We start from the raw sequence: 23,791 nt of genomic DNA, 5'->3' as shown, positions 1-23,791 counted from the left end.
GTGCATTGAAATGTGCGCTTAAGTAGATATTTTAAATGTATTCTCTCTTAAAATATGCATTACTCATTGTATTTTTTCTCATGTTTTCAAACGCATTTCAGTACGCCTTTGGAGCCAAGAACTGAATCAGAACATTTGGGATGTGTAGACGTTAGCTGAGTTTAGTCTGCACGTTAGTCCACAGAAATATAGGAAGCTGCCTTATATGGAGTCAGACCCTGGGTCCATATAACCCAGTATTGTCAGCACTGAATGGTGGCAGCTCTCCAGGGCTTCAGGAAGTTTTTCCAGCACTACCTGGAGATGCCACGGATTGCACCTGGGACCTCCTGCATGCAAAGCAACTTCTTTACCACTGAGCCAGGGTCCCTCCCTGGACCATCGGTCCAGAAGGTGCTGATTTGTGTGAGAATCAGAAAAAAAAAAAAGGATTCCTCAAGCACTGCTAAATAAAACTCCTTCAAAGTTGCCCTCGCCAGTCTTGAAAGCAAAACTCCCTAATAAGTACAACGCTGGCAAAGAGTTACTCATCAACCTCTATATTGTTTTTCTGTTCCTCCATTTATCCTGAGTTTCAAAGTTGTTATCAGAGGGTCCAGCCATTTTCCCTTCATGCTCGAATACAAAGGGCATATCTATAAATAACACTCAAGATCTTCCACAGTGTCTGTGCCACACGGAAAGGTTCTCTCTTGCTATACTCAGGACTGTGGGTTTTATCTGGGAGGATCTTAATTGTTCATCGGCTTCCTCCTGGGCCCGATCAGCCGTATTCAGCCAGTTCAAGCCTGTCTCAGTTTGGACGTGTGCACACTTCAAATGGGGATTGTGTTCGAGGAAGCTGAAAGCGAGGACTGTGCTGTATGTAGGGTGGCCGTCCGTCCTCTTTTACAGAGGACCGTCCCCTATTTTGAAGGGCGGTCCAGTCCAAGTCCGGTTTAAAGCTAAAGAACCATCATAACAGGGATCAGCAGGGCTCTTGAAGTTGCCCATCAACAGGACCTGGACAACAGACTAAGGATGTACGAAACACCTACCTGGCTCCATGCCGGGCAATCCGCGGTGGGGGGAGAAGGCGCTCCGTCCCTCCCCCCGGAATCCTGCTCGGCCAGCTCCGCTCTGCGGCCAAGCCACAGAGCCACCGGCCGGCTCCGGCTGCCCACAGCCGGACATCCGGCCGCTGGGCAGCCCTGCAGGGATGCAAATGGCGGCTGTTGTAGCCGCCGCCATTTGCTTCCCTGTATTGAGCCGTGATAGGCTACGTAAATATTTACGTAGCCCATCACGGCGGGGGAAAAGCCCCAGTGTGCGCAAATGGCAGTAGCCGCCGCCATTTGCGTACGCTGGGTCCCCCCCCCCGCTGTGATAGGCTACGTAAGTATTTACGTAGTCTGTCACGGCTATGAAGAGGAGGAAGCGAATAGCGGCCGCAGGACGGCCGCCATTTGCAAAGCAGCGCGGACGGGAGCAGGTAAGTGCTCCGTTTCGCGCGCCTTTCGTGGGGCGGGGGGGGCGGGGGCTTCGTTCCGCGACGGATTTCGTGGGCCAAATGCACTAGCATTTGGCCTCACCGAGATCCGTCACGGAATTCTCTGACATCCCTACAAGAGACTGAGCAAGGCACACAGCTCCCCTGGTCCCTGTGCTCCCTACTCTGGGTGGTATCCAGTGTTGGTCCTTCTTAGAGTAGACCCCTTGAAATGAATGGGACTTAAGTTAGTCACCTGGTCACAGGCTTCCACACCAAGGCAAGATGTGCTGCATTTCTATTTCAATGACAATAATTATTTCCCAATTGGCTTCTTTCTATATAAATTAGCATGTACAAGCTTTATTCAACTTGGTGTCCTGTCCCGTTCTCATTTTTGGTGATGGATTTCCTCTTTGTTGGTGATTTGTGAGTGGCTACCCTGGTTGTATATCATGATTCCACAGGAGTGTGGTGTTGGGCACAGAATTCAGCTCTTGAGAAGCTCAGTTTTGAGAAGCTCAGCTTCCATATTTAAAAAAGAATGCACACATTTCTAGCCCTTAGGAATGCAAAGGTATACTTGGAACAGCCTACTGAAATCACAGAAGCTGAACACCATTTCCAGTGGGTGGGAACAGGACCCTGCATTGCCTCTCCACATGATTAGCAAAACCAGAATAAATTATGCAAAAAAAAGAAGAGAGGAATTATACACATCTGCTGGTTTTTAAAATAGAATTCATATGCAGTACAGAGTTCAGGGTTTTGTTTTTTTCTTGTGGCAGTATTTTGTTTTATTTCGAATGAAGGATACACACAGCTCTGGCTGTAACCCTCATTTTGTCCCTGTATATTGTGATTAAGGATGTACGGATTTTCTTAAATCTGCTCCATCGGCATTTCATGGATTGTCTGGCATCTTTCACTCCATTGTCTGTTCGTTGGCGAAACTGGATTTTTTCAAGGGATGAACGAAAATTTTGTTCCACTTGCACTAATGCGCATTAACACTAATTCACATGTGTGCTAATGTTCATTAGTGTTCATACACATTATTGCTAATGCACATTAGCACATGTGCAAATTTGTGCAAATCCCGCACAAAAGTAAAAGAATGGTCCATAGAATCTGCACAACTCGGAGAAAGCCAGTCCATTGCTGAATCCACAGGTCAGATTCATAGAAATCCAAACTCATTTGCATTCATTACGGATTTCTCTGACACTCCTAATTGTGATATACCTTAATCATTCATTATATATCAATCCAATCTTGGAGGTATATTTAATGTATGTAAGGAGTTGCATAAATTAAGAAACCTCTGTAACATGTGTGTCATTTATGTCACAATTTGACAGCAGCAGGAGTGGAGCCCCAGTGCTTGGGGGGGGGATGTGCCCCCCAACCCTCAGAAGTTGCCCAATCCTGCAGTAAAAGAAGGGACAATATTCGGCCTCTGCGAGCTGTAGTGGGAATTCCATACATCCCTTGTAGCTGTACCATAAAATTGGAATCGTTCAGATGTTTGGCTTAACAAGAGAAATAGCTGAATGTTATTGGATCCATTTTTGCGCTTCTGTTGGGGTGGGGTCTGAGCGACCAAATAGGCTGCATCATGAAATACACTTACTATAGGACGTCAGTCCCCTTGAGCTCATCAGGACGTCTGAGTAAACATCCTTAGGATTGCACCGTTGCAGCACAATCCTAGGCATATTTGCATGGAAGTAAGACCCCCCCCCCCCTTTGGATGGAGAGCAGGGTAAAAATCCTTCAGACAAATAACAAATACAACAGTATAATATGGTATTGGACAAGTGGTTGCTAAAGCGGGCTTAGAATTGCCTGCAAACATTTTGAGTACTGGCTACATTTGAACTATCACTGAGCTATTTCCACAAAAAGGCCCATGTTTCCACTGAAGAGGAAATCTGAACAGGAGGCAGCGGTGCTAACAAAATGGACTAAATTGGCGATTGTAAGCAATGGAACAGGGTTGAAGAAATAAACTGAAGTTGAATCCCGCAAGATGGAGGTGCTGTGCATTGGTAGCTCCCGGGTCTGGGAATTGGGGAAGCAGCATGCTCTGGAGGGGGTTGCATTGCCTTTGAAGGAGCCAGTGCATCATCTTCGGGCACACCTTGCTTCGAGTCCTTTAGAGGCCGCAGTGGCATGGAGTGCCTATTTCCAGCTCAGGCTGGTTCACCAGCTGCAGCCATTCCTAGAGAGGGATAGCCTATCTGCAGTAATCCATGCCCTGAAAACCCCCTGGTTAGACTACTGTAACACGCTCTCCGTGGGGCTGCCCTTGAAGATAATTCAAGGATGGCAGCTTGTGCAGAATGCAGCCACAAGCGTGTTGACTGGTTCAGCAGCGTGAGACTGGCGGCCTGCTTGTCACTGAGCCCAATTCGAGGTGCTGGTTTTTGATGTATAAAGCCCCAAATAGCTTAGAATCTGGCTACCTCAAAGGGCACCTCTCCCTGTATCATCCTGCCTGTGGCTTGAAGTCTGCTGGGAAGGTCCTTTTGACTATACCATCAACAAATGAAGTCCAGACTTCCAGAACGTAACAGAGCCTACTCGGTGGTAGCACCTCAGTTGTGGAATGCCCTTCCCCTGGAGGTTAGACTGGAGGCAACAGTGGTTAGTCTTTGGTGCCCAGAAAATCAATTCTTTTCTACCAAGCCTTTTGATGAACAGGAGGGCCTGGGTATCAGAGCAGGATAGACGAAGGGTGGTGTAGAATGTGGTAGACTGATTGCCTTTGAGTATTTTATTGTATTTTAGAATGCATTCTGTAGTATTTTATAATTGCATTGTACATTGTGACTGCCCCGGGATAGTTTTTTTTAACGAAGGGTGGGATATTTTAAAAAATGTACAAATAAATAAGCTTTGAAAGTAAGTGGATGTGATCAGTTTATGGAATAAGTATGGGGGTTATCAAGAAATGTCACTTAACATCTCTGCATCTCCGTGCATTCTGTTCTGCCTTTGCAAGTGATGATGGCTTCTTTTTGGAAGGAGCATCTATAAATAGAATTGGATTGTGGTTGAAAAGTGGTTGCTATGGCTTTATAAACCGTACTCTTCTATTTTATTTTATTTTACTTTATTTTTAAAAAGAAATAGAATTAAAAGTGCCTCCTCATCTCATAGTCTGACAAGGTAGAGCATGTTAATAGGAAAGAAATATCCCCCTCAACTGTTTTCCTTTCCTTTTCCGGTCCATTTTAAATAATGGACTTGCATACAGTGGAGGCTGGTGGCTCCAGTTTCGGTGGGGTTGTAAATCCATTCTGGGATTTAGTCAGAGCCAACCAGAACTCTAAAGGAGCTATACAAGGTGCTGAACCCTATCCCCTAAATAGATTCCCCTTGGATAGCTCCTCTAGAGCTCTGGCTAGTTCTGACTAAAACCCAGAATGGATTTACAGCCCCACCAAAATTGGAGCCACCAGTCTCCACTGCTTACATATATATTTTTTGTATATGTTATTGGACAGATCTTCCCCATTGTGTGTGTGAGAGAGAAACATTTAAATGCAATCCTACGAACACGTATTTAGGAGTGTGCCCCATAGAACTCAGTAGGTCTTACAACCTATTAGGCATGCACAGGATTGCGCTGTCATTTATTTATTAATTATTTTATTCTCAACACTTACATACTGCCTTATTTGCTAAAGAGCCGTCCAGATGGTGCACCCCAGTTTAAAACAATAAAATCTTACAACAATTTAAAAAACCAAGAACATTAAAAACAGTAAAACATTAAAACTACTACATCATTGAAAAGGCTAAATTAAAAAGACACGTGTTCACACCCTTTCTAAAAGCTGGGGGGGGGAATCCTAGTTCTTTGGGGAGCATGTTCCACAGTTTGGGGGTGACACAAGAGGAAGCCCTTTCATGTGTGCCCAGCAAACGGGCCTCTGTGGATAATGCTGCCCCCAACAGGTCCTCCCCTGCAGAATTTAATAACCGGGTTCATAGTGAGACAGGTGCTTCCTCTGATCACTAGTTCCCCAGCCGTTTAGGCCCTTAAAGGGTTAAACCCAACACCTTGAATTTAGCAGTTGACTCAAACACAATTGGCAATCAGTGCAGGTCTTTCCAGACAGATGTAATATGGTCCCAATCCCGTGCAGCAGTTAGCAGTCTAGCGGCCGCATTTCCCCCCAAGTGAAGCTTCCAGGCACTCCTCAAGCTAGACCACTAAACTGTTAGACCGCAGTCCTAAACAAACATACTAGGGCGTAAGCCCTGTAGAGCACAGTGGAACTTAACCTCTGAATACACAGGATTGTGATGTAAAGCTGCATCTTACTTTATGTTTGCCTCTGTTTTTCACACCCCTTTGACATTTCAAAACTAGTAAGGGGGGTATTTGTGTGTGGTTGTAATAACACTCATATTCTGACACAAAAGATCAGTTGTTTGCCTCCCACCCCCACGTATGTCGTGGAAGGATCTGTTGCACAAGTTGCAAGTTGAATACGTTTATTCTGCAACATTTTGGTATCCCAGAACTGAAACTGAAAAACAAACTGAATCGAATAGCAACAAGCCATGTAGGAGCTTCTAGACGAACATGTTTATGGTGCCATCAGCTTTTCTGGACTTGAGTCCACTTCATCACATGCATGAGGTGTTATACTCATGGGCAGATATATGTACATCTGGGGTGTATCGGGGGCAGAATGTAAGGATCGGTTCAAATGGTAATGAAATGCGAAGCACAGTAATAATTTGCTGCAGCAGTAATGGGTGGTAACGCAGTCACTGTAGAATTTCTAAGGGCTCAAGCCCAGACAGAAAAAAAGTCCTACAACTCCCAGCATTCTCCAGCCAGCCATGGCGAATGCTGGAAGTTGTAAGACTTCTTTCTGTCTAAACATGTATAGGATTATGCCCTAAGTAAATTAACTCCTGTGGTGGGACAGGAAGCCATTGTCTCTGTTCATGCCCAAGTGAATAGAATCAAACTTTGCTGTTAGTTCTAATTGCCCTCCTCGTGCATCTGATGAAGTGGACTCTAGTCCCCTCAAAGCTTCTGCCATAATAAATGTGTTTGGCTTTAAGACGTGGCAAGGCTCTTTGTTGTTTGGCTGCAACAGACGAACACATCTGTTGTGGTACCACTCGGAAATGAGCTGTTAACTAGGATGGACACTGCATTGCAGGCTTCCCACAGGTTCAGTCCTTTCACGATAGTTACAATATTGACTTGGTGTGGCCATCTAGGAAACCCCAAGTGTGCCAAATTTGGCCCCAAGGTTTTTGCATTCCTAGTTTACAGGGTAACGTATTAGAACAATAAAATGCAAAATATGGCCAACTAAGATGGCAGCATAACACATTCAAAATGACAGCAACTGGAGAAAATAAAATAAGGATGGCCATCCATTTTGGAACATCCAGGTCTTTGTGGCTCAGTTCAAACCTCTCAGGGAGAAGTCCACACACAGCATCCCTTGGCAGGACATTCCACCTGTACGAAAAATAAAATATCTTAATGTGTGCAATGAAAGGTTTTGCTCTCTGAAACACCAGCTCACAAACAAACTGGCGGTAGAAATGCGTGTATTTGAATTTGATATGCACAGCCACAGTTATTCCTGCAACATGTTAGTGGATTTCAACAGATGGATTTCCAGCGTTTATGCAAATCCAGTTTCTTACAAACCGGTTGCATTTGCAAAGGGGGGCAAAGAAGCCTGGTGGAGTCCTGTTTTTAGAACATTTCTCCAAATTTATTTCTGCTGGGTTGTTTCTTGTTTGTTTGTTTTTGTATTTTGAGCCAGTGGGTGAAATATAGTGTCTTTGTAGCGCATAACAAAGACAATAATTTGATATACGCCACACAGAATATCGGAACCATTACATCCTTACAGCCATTCACTACAATTGCAAGTGGGAGGTGTAAAGTCACCTCTTCAGTTATGTATCTCTTACTGTTGGCTTGTAGAAAATAATTTTTGGGTTGGTTTGACCAAGAAACAAAACCCCAAAGTACCAGCAGGAAACTGTTCCAGGTATCTGCGAGTTACCTTTTTTTAGTTCGCCAACCTGATAGATAGTGGAGTAGTTCTTTTGTTACGAAGGGCGGAATACGACAAAATGTCTTAGTGGCTACTTAAAACAAAACAAAAGGACACTGAAAACAGCATTGACTCCTTTTTTCTATATAAACCACGAATGAAAGGAGGAGCTAATTAAAAAAAAATCCATTCCTCATTTGTGGGAGTGGTGGGGATGTTACCCGGGTATTACTCCAAGATACACAATACCCCCCTTTCATTTCTTTCCTCTTAAAAACAATGCACAGCGTTCTATAAACGGAGTTTCAAACTCCTTTTGTCGCTGCCTGGATTAGATTTTCACAACAGCCCAAGTGCCGTTCTGGGTGGGTTTTTAAGATTTTTATTCTGGAAGGAGTTCTCAGGCCTCAGATAGCAAAACTCCCTCTTGGTTTGCCGTGGGCTGCAATACAGGAATCCCGGGGTGTTCGATCGGAAAACAAACATTTTTTAAAACACCCACCACAAGGTAATTCATATGTGCAGTATTAGATGACCCAAAAAGAGAAGAGGGGAGGGAAAGGAAGCCTTGAGTGTCTTTAGGAAGATGAGACCTTCATTAAGACCTTGGTCCCCCTCCCCACCTTCCTCTTCCTATCTTCAGTCCTTCTGAAGTACCATTATAGCTTTTCAGACGGCTTCCTGTGAGGGACCTTTTTCTCCAACGTTGTTATTCTTCCTTGGAAAAAAAAGAAAGAAAAGGGGGTGGTTGTACTCCAGCTCAGAGTTTTGGACGTTTCTGCCTTGGGACTTGTATAATATCTCTACAAAGTGCAAGAGCGGTTGTTTAGGAACCTAATTCAAACATGGCTCCCTTTTGATTATTATTCCCCCCCCCCCATTTTCTCCTCCTCCGCCTCCCTCTTGAAGAAAAAAGCCACCATTTCACAGCATTGGGCAGACGCAGAAAAACAAGTTAATGATCTAAACCTTTTAATTCAGGGAAGCTTGTCTATTTTTGAGTGCTTTTCAATCTCTTGTAAACAGACAAGGCCCCCTCTTTCTTCTGCCTCTCTTTACATCCCCCCCTTTTTTTCTCAGCTGGCCATGAAATTAGGAGTTTGTTCTCTTGCCTCCTCCACTTCCCCCCCCCCCAACTGGAGGGCAAGAGATTGTTGACTGAAGAGTGATATACAATGGAGGAAAATGATGTTCAAGTCGGAGATATGACTTATTTTACCTCGTATGCCTTCCGGATTAGATTTTCTTTAACCTATTGTACGGTGCCCAATTATTGAGGCACATAATACATTATTATTCTTAGTTTGGAGAAATGAGTTCAGTTTAATGGGGAGTCTGCTTCTCCTTTTTCTTTTTTAAATTGTTCCCTTTAAACCCTTAAGCATTCAGATTTCATATTGTACACGCCATAGTGCAAGGCTGTGTCCCAGCCGCACAAATTTGGGAATAAGTCCCGTTGAACCCAGTGGGGCTTGCTTCCAAGTAAGCATGCCTAGGATCAGCTGTAAGGCTGCATAACATGGCTCTGATCTCGTTCTGCCAATGCTGACTCTCTCCTGTTCCTTGCCGCCATTGACAAAGGACTAGAGCACCCCTCTGATACAATTGCCTTGATCCAGCCGAATGTTTTTAAGCACCATTGATTTCCATTTGAGCACCTCCCGAACTCTCTCATTTGAATCAGTTCGGTATCAGAGTGCTGAACTCTGGCTGGATCTGGTCATATGTCATTTATTTGCTTTGACCAAAGGCCATAATATAAACAAAGGGGAGGGGGGAATAACAGTGCAAGCGACATAGCACTCTCATGTAAGAAAATACAAGATCTATCTATACCAACAGTATTAGATTGAGTTCAGGCGGGCTTCTAGTGTGAAATATTTCCGCTGCTGACTTAAAACACATAGGTTTGCCCTGACCCCAAGCATTGTTACCTACCCCTGTTATTTTAATGAGATTTTAGTCTTTTATCACCATTGCATTGTTTTAATGACTGATTTTGTTGTATTTCGTCATGATTTTATCTTGTAAACCGCTTTGGGATTTTTACCCCCCCCCCCGAAAAGCAGTATAGAAATCCTCTGAAATAAAATTAGATGGTCACTACATCTAACGTAATTTTAGAGGTAGCCAAGACAATATTTAACACACGATTCTTAACATGCTACAAATCATAATTGAATCCCTAGAGAACAATATGAATGACTCGTATTACACAGGAGAGAAACATTATTTGCTCTAATAACTACCAAGCGAGAACTTTCTGGAAGGTCAGGTGGTCGGTCTTCAACTGAGCCATGGATGGAAATCCAAAATTTACCAAAATGCAAAAGCAAACCTGAAATCGCCAAAGAAGCATCTGCTTTGAAGCATGCTGTTGCAAGCTTCTTTTTTTAGTTTTGGTTTTTCGTCTGTGTATAGAGAATAGGAGTACCAGCTAATAACTCAAGACGTTGTATATGGTACCAGCAGTGAAGGAAATGTAGCATTTCAGGGCTCCAAAAATGTTAAGCTCAGAGATCAGACAACTGAACTGGCCTGACCATGCACAACCTTAATGTGTTGAACAGTTCTACCTGCCCCCTGCCAGACTTTTATAAATAACTGTGAAATGTGGTGTTGGAGAAAAGTGGGTAAGCAGATAGAATGGATGATGATGATGAAAAGACTGAAAAGAAACCAAGCGTTGCTCCCAAGTGCACAGTCTGACAGTACAAACCTATCTTATACATGTCTACTCAGAAGGAAGCCTCACTGAGTTCAGTGGGACTTACTCCCACGTAAGTATGTATAGGATTGTAGTCCAATTTACCAAAACCCTCGAAACATTAAAAAACACACCGAGAGAAGGAAAACATGTAGAAAATGGTGGAGAAAATCTTATAGTATTATCCAGTCAATTCTACACGATGCAAAAATTGCAGGTGCATTTGGAAAGAATTCCAAAGTAACAGTAGGATAATAACTTTGAAACAAATGAGTTTTAAGACGCTTCTTAAAAGCTGGGAGGAACTGAATGGCCCAGATCTCAGCAGGTGAAGCAAAGTATTCCCAGTGGAAGCAGCAACCAGGGAAAATGGAGGCAAACGAGATGGAGAAGTGGAAATCCGTGGTTTGAAAAGGACGAAAGAACCCAAAGAACAGAACAATTGAGGAGGACAATAATATGAAATCAAAGAGGAAAGATTAGAAGGAGCAGGAGAGAGCCAATGCACTTAAGTTAATAATAAAATCATGGGTACAATTGTAGTGAGATGAGGCACTGATGCAATGGGTGAACCAGAGGTCGATCCAGTTTGATAGGGACACGTACTGAGAGACGGGGGTCTCGTTTGAGATACAAAGTGAGGAAGGGAATGGGAAAGAAGACGAGCAAGAGTGAGGCGTAGACGCAAACTACAAGCACATTAAAGAGGATGCAGTCGTCTGTCAACGTGAGGCAAGACGGAAGAAAAGCAAGTCGTCAGAGGCCAATCTATGGATTAAACGCACACTAGAGATTTGTAGTATAATTTTGCATTTCCGAAAAAGAAAAAAAGGAAAAGAAAAAGTGCCTAAGGCCAGAACACTCAGAGGAACATGAAATAGTGATCGGCTCACATTGATCTCGGTATCAAATCGCTCATATCGATTGCACAGCTGCTTGAACCGAGAGACGCTTGATCCCCTCACAGCCTTGGGTTGTCGGCGTTTTTTTTACCTTCTCCCCTTGTTATGAAAGATCACAAGGCTTAGTCTTTAAAAGAAATTTCTTGTTCTGAGGTTTAATTTGAGGTTTTCATTTTGTAACTGCAAATTCCCCAGTTTTTGTTCCAATTAGGTTCATAGGATAAAGTTCCCTTCCTCCGATGTAATTGCCAAAATGTTCTGTTCTTCTTCTTCTTTTTTTGGGGTGGGGGGTTCAAGAACTGGATTTCTGCAAGGGGAACTGCCACCCCACCTCTGCATATTTCTAGTTAAAACTACTGCACTTTTGTATTTTTCATTAGATTATGCTCTTCTAGTGACTGCAATTGCAGTTAAGAAATGGCACTGTTTCAGACATTTTATTAACTGTAGATGGGTGGTTTTTATTTTATTTTCATGTTATTTTATTATGGATGAATTTCCAAAGGAGATGATATGCTAGTGCTGGGTAGGATTGCGGGGGAGCAACCACTGCAAGCAAAATCAGCATACATCTTTCTTTTCAATAGGTCATTTGGAGTTTTAAAAAAAACACCCCAAACTCCAAACAGATACTAAAATAAAGAAACTGGCCACAACATACTTGGTCCATATAAGGAAGGTTCAGGAGTTGAATGTTTGCATGTTTCCATATGAATGGACCTGAGCTACTCACCAGATTTTGTGCTTCTCTGAACACTGCAACACAATTCTTGGCAAGTTAAACATAGCACAATATACACTTAAATATGTATTTTGAATGAAAATACATATTTAACTACATTTTTTCTTTTTTTAAAAATGCAGATCAGTACAGAAATGGGATGGAACAAAACAGAATTACAGCTAAAAACATGCAAAAATGACACCAGCCGGAAATAAAAAAAAAAATAGATTTGTGCATCTCTGGTTCAGCTTGTTTAAATCGTATTGATTTTAATGGGACAAGCACAATTAATTTTGCGCAACAGCATTCAATAAGCTTTAGATCTCCCTCTCCCTCCCTCTCTGTGCTTAGTCTCCATATTAAGAGTTATCTTTATGCACTATATTTATAGCGCTGGCCAATATCACAAGTTCTCATGAAATAAATACAACTTTAAAATACAGTCTAAAACAATGAAAATGATTAAAAACTAAAAACACAATTGCAACACAGATTTAACAAGTTGAAAGCTACTAATAAACAAATCTTGGAGCAGCTTTTTCATTTTCAGCAAGTACAGCCACACCTGTGCCCGGCACTTCTGATTCGCAGGGATGTATGGAAAATTCATTTCAGTTTGTTTTTTTGTCAGGATTTATCCTGTTTGCATCTTCTGGACTGAACACAGACTCAGACCCAATCTGCGTTTGAAGGATTTCCAAGCTTGCAGTGGGATGTGTGCACCCCCCAAAATTGTGTTCAACAGCATGTGTACATTTGAAAAATGTGCATGAAAAAATGCATACTTTTGAAAAACGTGCACAAATACGCTTTAATCAGTGGGAGAAGAATGCATGCATTTCAACGATGTGCACCATGGATGTGCACATTTGGAAAACTACGCACAGGAATACACACAGATTTTCATGCGAAAAGAAAAAAACAAAGCTTGCAAAATGATACAGGCTCAAATCGGAATGAGCTTTGAGATGTAATTCAGAGAACTTCAGCAAGCTCAAGTTTTGCTGATTTGCACATCCCTACTGGTTAGGCTGACGCCATAATGCTCCAAGCAAAAGCTGTGAGCCTACTTTGGGATAAAATGTAAATGAGCTCAATGGAGCTTACTCACAAGCAATCCTTCCTGGTATTGGGCTGCAAAACTTAGGGATATGCATCCGGGGCTTGCAGCTCGTAATCTTCTGTTGTTTTATGGCAACAGCACCACACCCGGAATCACCATCCTGGTGGCCACAAATGTCTGCAGCCACGTTAGAAATGGGTTCCAAAGTACATGAAAGATGATAACTCTTTGCCATAATGCAAAAACAGTTTTAATTTGTTTTTGCACATGGCGTTCCCGTCTCCCCTGGCTGAAGCAGCTTGGGAAAGAGTTCCATACATACCTGACCCAAACACTGCAGTGAACAGTGAAGTCTGCAACCCCCAGGAGCTTTCTAAGTTGTTGGTCCTGCCAACAGTGCACTAAGGGATCAGGGGTGTAATCCTTGATTCAGTTACATAGGGGACGTGCATTGCCGTACACATCAGAGTCCTCCCCACTTCTGAGGTGAGGTGGCTAGCAACAAGGGGCACGGGCTTTTTGGTTGTGGCACCCTGTCTCTGGAACATACTCCCTTTACCCCCTCCTTCAGTCACAGTTTCTGATTGGTGTTTCTATGAAACAGCTGAAGACACTGTTGTTTTTCCTTCCTTAGCTTATAATACAGTTGGATATGTATTGTTGGAGTGGGTGACTGGTTTGATTGCATAATTGCTTATTGATGGCTTTTTATGTTCACCACCTCAAGACTCCTTGTGATAGGAAGGATATACATAGTTTAAATAAGTAAAAAATTAGCCCAGCCTGTTCATTGGGGCCGGATGGGCATCAGCGTTAGCTGCATGAGGTAAGCTACTCACAGACGCAGATAACCCTGGCTGGATCAGGTCCAGTGTGTGCATGCAGGTTGTCTTTGAAACTAATAATAACAATAACGATAATAATATTGTTCAGTCTCTCTCTTTCTCTCTCCTTCATGTCAATATTACTTCTGTAAACGTTTTTGTTCCTGGCCAAGGATGTGTGTTTTATTCCACAAGGTTAGATATTAAATCAGGGATGGAGAAACCTGTTAGTTTTGCTTTCTCCCCAATCGTTTTTTTTTTTTTTAAACGGAGGCCCCTGCCATCCCCTTTATGAAGGAATTTGCAAACGTTGATAACTTCTCATTAAAAAAATAAATATGGAACGAAACGCTTGCCAGTCTGCACTGGCCAAATTGAACAGGTACAGCAGTCCCCACGAGGGGAGGTCCTTGATGGGGCTGCCTGCCGTGTAGCTGTTAAAGCTCAGGGGCCAGTCCTGGGGGGAGGCGGGGGGGGGGTTGGGGGGAAGGTGGCAACCCAAATCCAGCACCATAAACATGGTTGAACGCACAGGGATTCAGACACAAACTCTGAAGAACTAAGCTCTCAGAGTCCTGGGCCCAGATGGATAAATCTGTCAATTTTGCTTGTTTTATTCCTTCAAGTTCTTTCCATCCTGTTTATGAAGAAATTATTTGAATTTTGGTAAGTTCTTCTGAAAAACAAACAAACCGCCCAACCGAACAAAAGTCTCCTTCATCCTGACTGTTAATTTTTAAATGTGCAGACTTGGAAGGGGGCGGGGGGGCGACAACAAACTCTTAACAATAAACACACTAATTATCGGAAAGGCGGCATAGAACTGTTATAAATAAATAAATAAATCTGCTTCTCTCTTTTCTTTCTTTCTCTCTCTTTTTCTCTCTCTCCCATCAAGGAAAATTGAACAGTCAAGACACTTACAACAATTTCACCAACAATAACCCAGGGAATCCTCGCCTTTCCCCCCTTCCAAGCCTGACGGTGGTGGTGCCTCTTGCTCAGATCAAACAACCGATGACTTTAGGAACCATCACCAAACGTACAGGGTAAGCGGAATGGTTTTGAATGGTGATTCCTGTGTGTGTTGTGTTTGCTTTTAAAATCCTTTTCCTTTTCTTTGCATTGTCTTTTGGGGCGAATCCATAGTAAGTCACAATGCCTCCGTTTTAAACTTTAAGGCTGCAATCCTGTGCACCGTTACTTGTGAGTAACCCCCACTCAACACTGTAAGCCTAACTTTTGAGTAAACATGCAGAGGGTTGTGCTGCACATTTCTTTAGTGCACGCCATGGAGAAAACAGTAGAATAAGGAAATGAGCATGCAGAGAACTCCAGGGCATCTCAAGCCAGGTCTGTAAATATTTGTCCAAAATTTCCAAACTCTTCTTTTTATTTTTTATGTTGATGGTTCATTTTCTCTAAACCATCTGAGGGATTTGTTTTCTGCTTGAAATCAGAGGTAATTAGTAACTCAAGCAGAGGATTTCCCGGCCCCGCTAAGCCGTCGACAGTATGTTTGAGTAGTTTAATAAAATGTGGCATACCAGTGAGTGTGTGTTCAGGCGGTCTGAGTTTTTCGCTTGTTTTTTTTTTTAAATTATAATTATTTTGCAAATATTGTTTTATCCATTTTATTTTAGCTTATTTCTATTATGTTTGCCCCTGGTCTGCCAATCCTTGGTGTATGTTATAGAATAATAAAAAAATCAAGGACTGCTTAGAGTAAATATATTTTTATAAATATATTTTATAAATATATTTATATAGAGTAAAGATGGCCCTGGAGGGCAGCCCTTCGCTTTGCAGCATACCAGCCTCCCAATTTTAAAAAAATAAAAGTCAAGAATTTGTAAGAAATAAAATAAAAATCAGGAGGGGCAAGGAGCCTGGCCAGCACCAAGACACCAGGTTGGAGACCCCGGGTCTTGGCCCTTGGTCATAACAAACTGAACCTTGGGGTTACTGCAAAAAGAGAGATGTGCCGCATAATCAAATACAAATCTATTAAGCAAGCAACTAATTTAGAAGACCAGGTATCCTTAGCGGAGTCTGTCCTGTCAATGGCTCTCTCAAATATTGCCTTGATCTTTCGGCTGCTGCTGCAAAAGGAGTGACATATCCTGTGAGTGGTGTGTTTGTGTCCATGAAAACTCATTGTTTCTTAAGCGTCCAGCTCCACTGTGGATCGCACAGTCAAATACATAATGAGGAGTAGCCTCCACGATGCCAGTTCCGTAAATATATAGTGACCGTGAGGGCCAAACTGATGGTGGCAGCCATGTTTGTTTGGACTGGGCCCTCCACCTTACCTCTCCATGGTCCATCGCGTTGGGCGCTTTTCTCACAGCCCACTTCAGGCTTTGGTCAAAAGGTGTTCAGGTGATGGAGCCATAGAGCAATGAGGTGGGAGACAAGGGGTTTTGGGTACCCCGCACCGACATGGCCCCTTTGATTCAGATTAGACCGCACCCCACTTTATATGAATAAGCAAACACAGGAGCAACAAACATGGCTGCTGCTTCCACGTCAAATTTGGTCCTGAGCACATGGAATGTTTTTATAGTGTGCTTCAAGAATGAGGGAAAGGCATTTGCTGAGATGTCAGGCAAGTAAGGGCTATGTTGGATGAGACAGCAGGACATGTGATCTATGATGGCATATGTTATGTCCTGCCCACCCCTGGGGCAAATAGCAGGTTCGGGGGCAGCAGTTTGGATTGGGAAAATGGTGCAGGAGAAAGGGTTAATCCCCCTTCCTCAGGATTGCAGCCCTGATCCACTTGGCAGAACACTTGCACATCTGTTTTTACTTCTTTTTTTTAATGCACTAGTCAGATCTCATCTGGAGTACTGTGTCGAGTTCTGGGCACACTTTAAGAAGGATGTAGACCAGTTGGAACGGGTTCAGAGGAGGGCAACAAACAGGGTCAGAGATATGGAAAACAGGTCCTGTGACAAAAAGATGAAGGACACGAGCGCCCTCTTCAAATACCTGAAGGGCTGTCACATAGAACAGGGTGGATCTGTTCTCTGCTGCCCCAGCGGGCGGGGCAAGATCTGATTCACAGAAGGGTAGATTTCAGTTGAACGTTCGGGCAAGCTTCTTGATGGTAAGAGCAGTTGGATAACAGATATGACCTTCCTGGGGGCGGGGGGGGGCACACTTTCGGGTTTTCAAGCAGAGGCAGGACATGCCTATGAAGGCCCTTCCAGGATTATATGCAGGAAATCCAATCATGAATTGCCCACCATCTTGCCTAGTTTGGTCCTTCGCACGCCCCTTCGGAGTCTGATACATTTGGCTCCATAAGTACCGACACCTGGTCTACGCAAGTTATCAGGTGGCGGTGGCTCGAGACAGCCTGTGCCAGTGTCACAGCTCAGAGAGGTTTGTTGGAGTGCCCCACGGCTGCGTTGCAGCAGCGCCTGTTGCTGCCAGGAACACCTGTTGCTGCTGACCTCCGTCTCCATGTGGTGCAGAGGTTCCGTATGGGTCCCAGAAGCAGTGGAATTCAGATGTAGGGCTGTTCAGTCTCAACGTGGAGAGCTATACAGTAAATCACCCTCCCCCACCACGGCGCCCTCCAGATTTGTTGGACTGCAACTCCCAGCATTCCATGTTGGCTGGATCTGATGGGAGATGAAGTCCAAAACATCTGGAGGGCACCAGGTTGGAAGGCTGAACTAGGGGATTGGACTAGGGCTGGTACCAGATTTGAAGGGACCCCTGGGGAAGATATTGGGGGGGCTGTTATCTGGGGATGATGGGAATAGTAGTCCAGCACAACTGAAGGGCACCAGGTTGGGGGATGCTGCAGTCAATTCAGCCTGAGATGGAGGTAATTTTTTGGTCTTTAGCAGAATATAATGAATTTAGTACACATAAAGTCATCATGAGCGTGGTAGATGGCAACCTTATCAAAGGTCTGTGGCGGGATTTGTACTCGGCTCCTGGTTTCTAACCCATTAGCAATTTTGGTCATCACCGTCACATTTTCAAACTGTATTCTATTTTATTCATTTATGCTTATGCTAGCACAGCTAGGCTGCTGTTCTGTCCAGAGGCCTTCCGAGCAGTGTACACAATAAGAACTCATAGATCCCATTGAGCATAACATAGATGCCAAGTTTCATTGCTGTATCTCGGTGCTTAAAAGGTGATAGCACATCTCTGTGTATTTTACATTTCCACCACCCCATTCCCCACCACCACCCAATGGGTGTGGGTGTTGAGCTGTTGTTCAATATTAGGTTCAGAATTGTATTCTGAACGCACATGCAAAATGCCATTCCAACATTTCAGTGTGCGTGAGGGCTCGATCTGCTCATGCAAAACAACATGGTAGAGTTCTGAAGTGGCAGATGGATCCCAATACTCTATACCACAGCTGGGGTTGGGGTCTCATGTTTTTTGAATGGACCTCCGTGGACAAATCTGTGTTAATACAGCAGGAAGCCGGCTGGAATAGAAACGTCTTCCCTGATGTATTAGGGATTTTAAACGCCATTTTCTTTGAGGAAGTTTTTGTATAGGATGGGGAGCATTAAAAATGACATCTCCCCCTGCAAAAGTGTCACATGACATTCTGCAACTTGGGGATCCAACCACTTCATTCTGCTGCGTGTGCAGAATGAACCAGTGTTTTTATTCTGGGTGATGGGTGAATTTACCCCAGATGAATTTGTTCTTTCCTCAGAAAGTAACAAATTCACCCATTTTAGGTCAGATGAGAGTCCTCCTTTAATATGAATTCTTGTTCTGTGTGTATGAGGTTTTTTGCGAAGGCACCGAATCAAAGTGCATCTTGGAAGCTGTAGTTTAGAAATGCGTATTGTGGCATGACATCATGTATCACCATGTTATGTACCCTCTTCCTGATTGGTTGTTTTCACATGGCCTGCCTTCATGATGTGACATCTATTCTCCATTGCCAATTGCTGGGATATACAGGAGAGAATCATAGAATCATAGGGTGGGAAGGGGCCTACAAGACCATCGAGTCCAACCCCCTGCTCAGTGTAGGAAGCCTGATTCCCAGGTAGTCTCCCATCTAAATACTAACCAGGGCTGACCCTGCTTTGCTTCCGAGATCAGACGAGAAGAAGAACTCCTCCTCTTCCTTACAGAGCTGGAGCTGTGGTGGCAACGATAAGGGAAGCAGCAGTGGCCACATAGGATCATTCTAGGGTTAAACCAACCAATTCAGCACGTGCACAGAAGCGGCGTTGTTTAGATGAGACTGTACATGCTCCAGAGCTCGGAATCAGTTCTGAACGTAATACTGATATGTCGATCCACACTCACTACAAAGACGAGCATTACGAACGGCCAAGCTTCAGCCAACGAGCCCACCTGTTCCGAAATTTGGCAGCATCAGTAGTTACAAGGCAACAAGGGATCCCACACCAGGCGAGTTAAGCCAAAGTCCTTGCAATCCATCTTTCCTTCCTCCAGTACATGTCTCGTCTCCTTTTAGAGGATCCACTTCCATTGCCCTGCTTTTATATTTTCCCCTGCGTGTGGCCGTGGCTCTCCGGAGAGGGTTGCACAGATGCAGTTTGTCCAGCTTGTGCCGCTCTGCCATTCCGTGGCTTCGACTCCTTCAGCAAAGACGGAAAAGAAAATGCGGATTAAGGAGCTTTCCTCTTTGCGTGTTACACAATGTCTGGTGTTTGCTCAGGAAGCCACAGGGCTGAAATGCCTCTGCTTTTCCAGGCTGCGACTCCAAGTTTCATCACGGTTGATTTCCCCCTCTTGCCTTTTGAGATAGGGTAGTTAAATACTGAGCGGCTTACTCTAATCTTCCGAAGATCTTTCAGTATTTCCAATGCTTGAATTGTTACCCTTCAACATCTAGGCGAATAAAGAAACATCCTGGATGGGTTTGGTGTTTTTTTTTAAGTCTCCCCTTATCCTCCAAACATACATCAAAGTTGACGCTGATCTAATTGTTCTGCGGCACACACGGAGGCTCAAGGCTGCATCAGCCATACCTGTCTGGCAGTCCTTTGGCTTATAGGGGAGCCCCTGTGTATGTGGAGCTTCAGAGACAGAATGGAGCTTTGGAGCTCTACCTCTGAATGAGTGAAGGATATATATTTATTTTGCCATAGGGTTCGGTTGGATAGGGTTCCAAAGAATGGAAGGGCTTTCGCTCAGTCTGCTGTTCAGGTGTTCACTGTAGATGGGCAACAATTCTGAGGCTGCTAAGGTCCTGCCTAGAGATGTCAGAGGAATCCATCTTGGGGGTGGAGGTCCCTGAGCTTTCAGCAGCTCGGGCTCCTGGATTTTGGCTCTCCTACCCGCAAGCTGGCCTGACTTGATCTGCATCGAGTTGGGCCAGCCCACAGATTCTTTTCTCATCCATAGAAAATTGTGCAGGTTGCAAGTGCAATTTGTATAATTTGCACAAATCCCAGCCATAATTTGCGCAAATTAAGCAAATCATGGCCAGAATTTCCGCAAATTGCACCTGCAATTTGCACAGCTCTCTATTCACGAGAGAAAAAACAATGCAAAAAGTTCCCAGATTTCGGGAAAAGTTTGTGGCTCAAGTTGCAAACGCAAGCCAGGCGGGCAGAGGGGATCCATTGGGCCCCGAAAGGGCCAGGTTTTCGATGGATGGACATCGCTAGTCCTGCCAAATGGCAGTGTTTTTCAAGGCCCATTGTTTTCATTGGAAGATTTAAGCATGTGTTTAAGTATTGTTAAGGCTGCAAACCTATATCCACTTACCTGGAAGTAAGCCTTGTTGAACTCCGTGGGGCTGACTTCTGAGTAGGCATGTCTAGAATTGCACTGCCTTCAAATCAATAGGACTTAAAAGTCCTTGCATTTGGTTGGAACATGCCTATAATTTTTCTTTTTTTAATGGGAAAATTCTACATTTCAAAACGGCTAACACGCCCCCGCTACACACACACACATACAAAGCTCCCCACCTCCCCAATTGGCGAAACAGCAGCAAATCCAAACCAAACAGCCACCGCAGAGATAAATAATTTTAAACCATAATTCAGGTTCCAAACGAATCCCATTTCTTGTGTGTCCAAAATGTACCTGAAGCCACACCCACCATTTGAAATGAACGTGCAGAGCTCTCCGAAAGCTGGAGATTGGAGGCTGGAGAAGGAGATGTTTCTGGTGGATTGGGCCTATTGAGTGTGGTGCGTGCGTAGGAAAGCTCTTTGTGGAGCAAAGAATGAAGCGGAATGCCAATGTTCCCTGAAGCTCAGCAAGGCCTAAAATGGCCAAATTGAGACAGCAGCCTGAACTTAAACCTCCAGGGGGCAAAGCGTGTGTTTGACATATTTAACATCTGCCCTCTGATTTCTCGAAAGACAGAACAACGCGAGGACAGGGACCATCTGCCTAGCTCCAAGTAGTGTAGGGCACGTGGATTACCACAAATGGCAAAAAACACCTTGAAGCGGGGCTCCGAGGAAACAAGGCCTCTGTCTCTGGAAGCAGCTGCCTAGCCCTGGCGATCATGCTTTGGTCAGGAGGAGAGGTGCCTAAAACCAAGCGGGTTTTTACAACCGTGTCCCGTGCAGCAGCCGTGGGGTGTGTGTGAGAAAATGAGATGGCATATTTGCTTCCCCTTTGATGGCTCAAATCTATCCGATGCTACGCAGGCAATGCTAGTTTTAACAAGCAATGCTGGGGCAATATCATGGAATTGTCGAGTTGAGTTGAGTTGGAAGGGGCCTCAAGCGGCCATCGAGGTGAACCCCCTGCTGATGCAGGAAATCCGCTGCTACAGGATCCTGATAGGTGGTCCTCAGACCTCCAGAAGTTGCCCACCCTTGCCCTGCAGCAATATTCTCCTATTGTTTTAAATGGCTTCACAATAATTTTTTTTCCATGCAACCCAACAGATCAGGCAGATAGGATAAGGGCGATCTGGCTTCATGGTATCGCTCAGCTGTGGAGCTCACCGTGTGCACAATCCATGCCAGACGGGCCCAGGCAGCCACAGATGGAGCGATTGAACAAGCCCCGTCCCCGAGTCCGCATGTGTGCAGCATAGTATACTTGGGCATTATGGGGAATGGGGGTGCAGGGGTGCCTCCCATATCCCGTTCCAGTGCTCGCTTTCACCCGAGTGCAAATTACTTGAGCTGGGGAGGAGGGAACCTATGCCAGCCCCTCTGCATGTGCGGCATGGATTGTGATCTTGGACCACTTGTGCTCATCTTAACCTACCTTACAAGGTGGTTGTGAGGACACAATGGAATAACCCCAATGCATGCTGCACTGGGCTTCTTAGAATAGTGGTGGAGAACCTCAAGCCTGGGGTCCCAATCCGGACTGCCGGGGTTCCCCAGAATGCCACACCCTCTTTCCCTGCCCCCTCCCCAAACAATGAATTGTGTGGTGGCTGCACAACTGTTGTGCAGTCTCCTCCCATTCTACAAGGCTGAACTGACGCTCTTATGGCTTGGTTACCGGCAATAAGGGCTTTAAGCTACAATGCGCTGTTCTTTGGGGCATTTTGGCGCCACCCACTTTTGCCTTTGGCCCCGCCCACCATCAGAACGCAGCTGCTGGGAGCGTCTTTGAAATGGAATTCTGCCCTGGGCTGAAAGAGGCTGGGGATCCCTGCTGTGGGGGAAGGACGGGGTGTGGTTTGCTTGTCACAGCAGCGACAAGTATAGATTGGACCCAGAGACTGCCTGGAGGGAGACATCAGAACATCAGAAGAGCCCTGCTGGATCAGACCAAGGTCCCACCTAGTCCAACATTCTGTTCACCCACTGGCCAGCCAGCTTCCCACGGGGAACCCGCAAGCGGGACATGGGTGCAGCTGCACCCTCCCGCCCATGTTCCCCAGCAACTGGTGTTATACCACCTCTGATACTGGAGGCGGCATGTCACCATTCGGACTATTAGCCATTGACAGCCCTCTCCAGGAATTTGTCTAGCCCCCCTTCTAAAGCCATCCAAACTGGTGGCCAGCTCTACATCTTGTGGTAGTGAATGCCATAGTTTAACTCTGCGCTGTGTGGAGAAGTCCTTCTTTTTATCTGTCTTGAATCTCCCACCCATCAGCTTCATGGAAGGACGCTGTTGGGTTCTAGTATTATGGGAGAGGGTTCAAAAAGTCTCCCTATCCACGTTCTCCACACCAGGCATAATGTACATCTCTATCGTGTCTCCCCTCACTCGCCTTTTCTCCAAGCTAAACAATTCCAGCTGTTGTAACCTTCCCTCATAGGGGAGTTGCTCCAGCCCCTTGATCATTTTAGTTGCCCTTTTCTGTCTTTCCATTGGAAGAATGGAACCTTTGGATTCAACCCATTACCTTTAAAGCCCCAGATCTGTAATCTGCTACTCGGACAAGTCCAGATATTAAAAGTGACAATAGGACAATATGAGACAATTGCTCATGCAGAGATCCCTTACTGATTTACTATGGGTTTAAAAAAACAACGATCTGGGCTGGATCCACATTTTGTCATACTTAGAGTAGACCTGTTGAAACCATGATTTCAAGGGGCCTACTTTAAGTATGACTAAGTCTGGATCTAACCCAAGCGTTTACTTCTTATTGATGGTGAAGGGAATTGTTAAATAGGGAGATTTTAAAAGCTTGTTTATCTGAACAGCAGGACTACCTCCCGTACCACAAATTGCTTTTGAAAACCCCTTCCATTTTGAAAGTGCATTTGCTACTGGAGGAAGTTGGGGGGAGGATGGTCCAGAACCACGAGTCCAAAGCCGCCGTTGAGCACACGGTGTGTCGATCCCAGCCCTGGGAACTGAAGGGGCTGTGCAGCTGTCAGATATAACCTTTGCCCAGCCCTGCAAAACTTTAGCTAGTGAGAAGCTTCTTCGGTGGAGTGGCGGAACTCTCCCTCTCTCTGTTGCGTTTGTTTTTGCAGTACGGAAAGAGGAATGCAGATAACACATTTTTTTGATGTGGGATCTGGCCGAGATGTTATCGTCTTGTGTATGATTTGTTCATAAAATCACTGATATCCGTTTGATCTCCTTTGAACTTTGGAGACTTTAATCCTTTCCAGGACCTATTACTGGTGCAGACCTAAA

General features: G+C 44.6%; 1 protein-coding gene and 1 long non-coding RNA gene across 13 annotated transcripts in view; one reads left to right on the top strand and one right to left on the bottom strand.

Moving 5' to 3' along the window:
• BCAS3 (BCAS3 microtubule associated cell migration factor) overlaps positions 1 to 23,791 on the top strand; it is a 583,990-nt gene that overhangs the window by 206,925 nt on the left and 353,274 nt on the right. For all 12 annotated transcript variants that reach the window (XM_084823239.1, XM_084823238.1, XM_084823242.1 and 9 more), the window contains one exon: positions 14,637 to 14,787. In XM_084823239.1, coding sequence (XP_084679365.1) covers positions 14,637 to 14,787 — 151 coding nt within the window. The remainder of the gene's footprint in view (positions 1 to 14,636; positions 14,788 to 23,791) is intronic.
• Positions 5,106 to 11,902, bottom strand: LOC146334909 (uncharacterized). Its single transcript, XR_014786184.1, has 3 exons — positions 11,861 to 11,902; positions 8,021 to 8,236; positions 5,106 to 6,968 (listed from the first exon to the last, which is right to left on the bottom strand). It is a non-coding gene; the product is annotated as an uncharacterized LOC146334909 (long non-coding RNA).

The sequence above is a fragment of the Heloderma suspectum genome, chromosome 16 (assembly GCF_057233095.1).
Source record: "Heloderma suspectum isolate Gila_16-S chromosome 16, 16-S_ref, whole genome shotgun sequence".
NCBI lineage: Eukaryota > Metazoa > Chordata > Lepidosauria > Squamata > Helodermatidae > Heloderma > Heloderma suspectum.
This window is presented reverse-complemented; position numbering and strand designations above follow the sequence as displayed.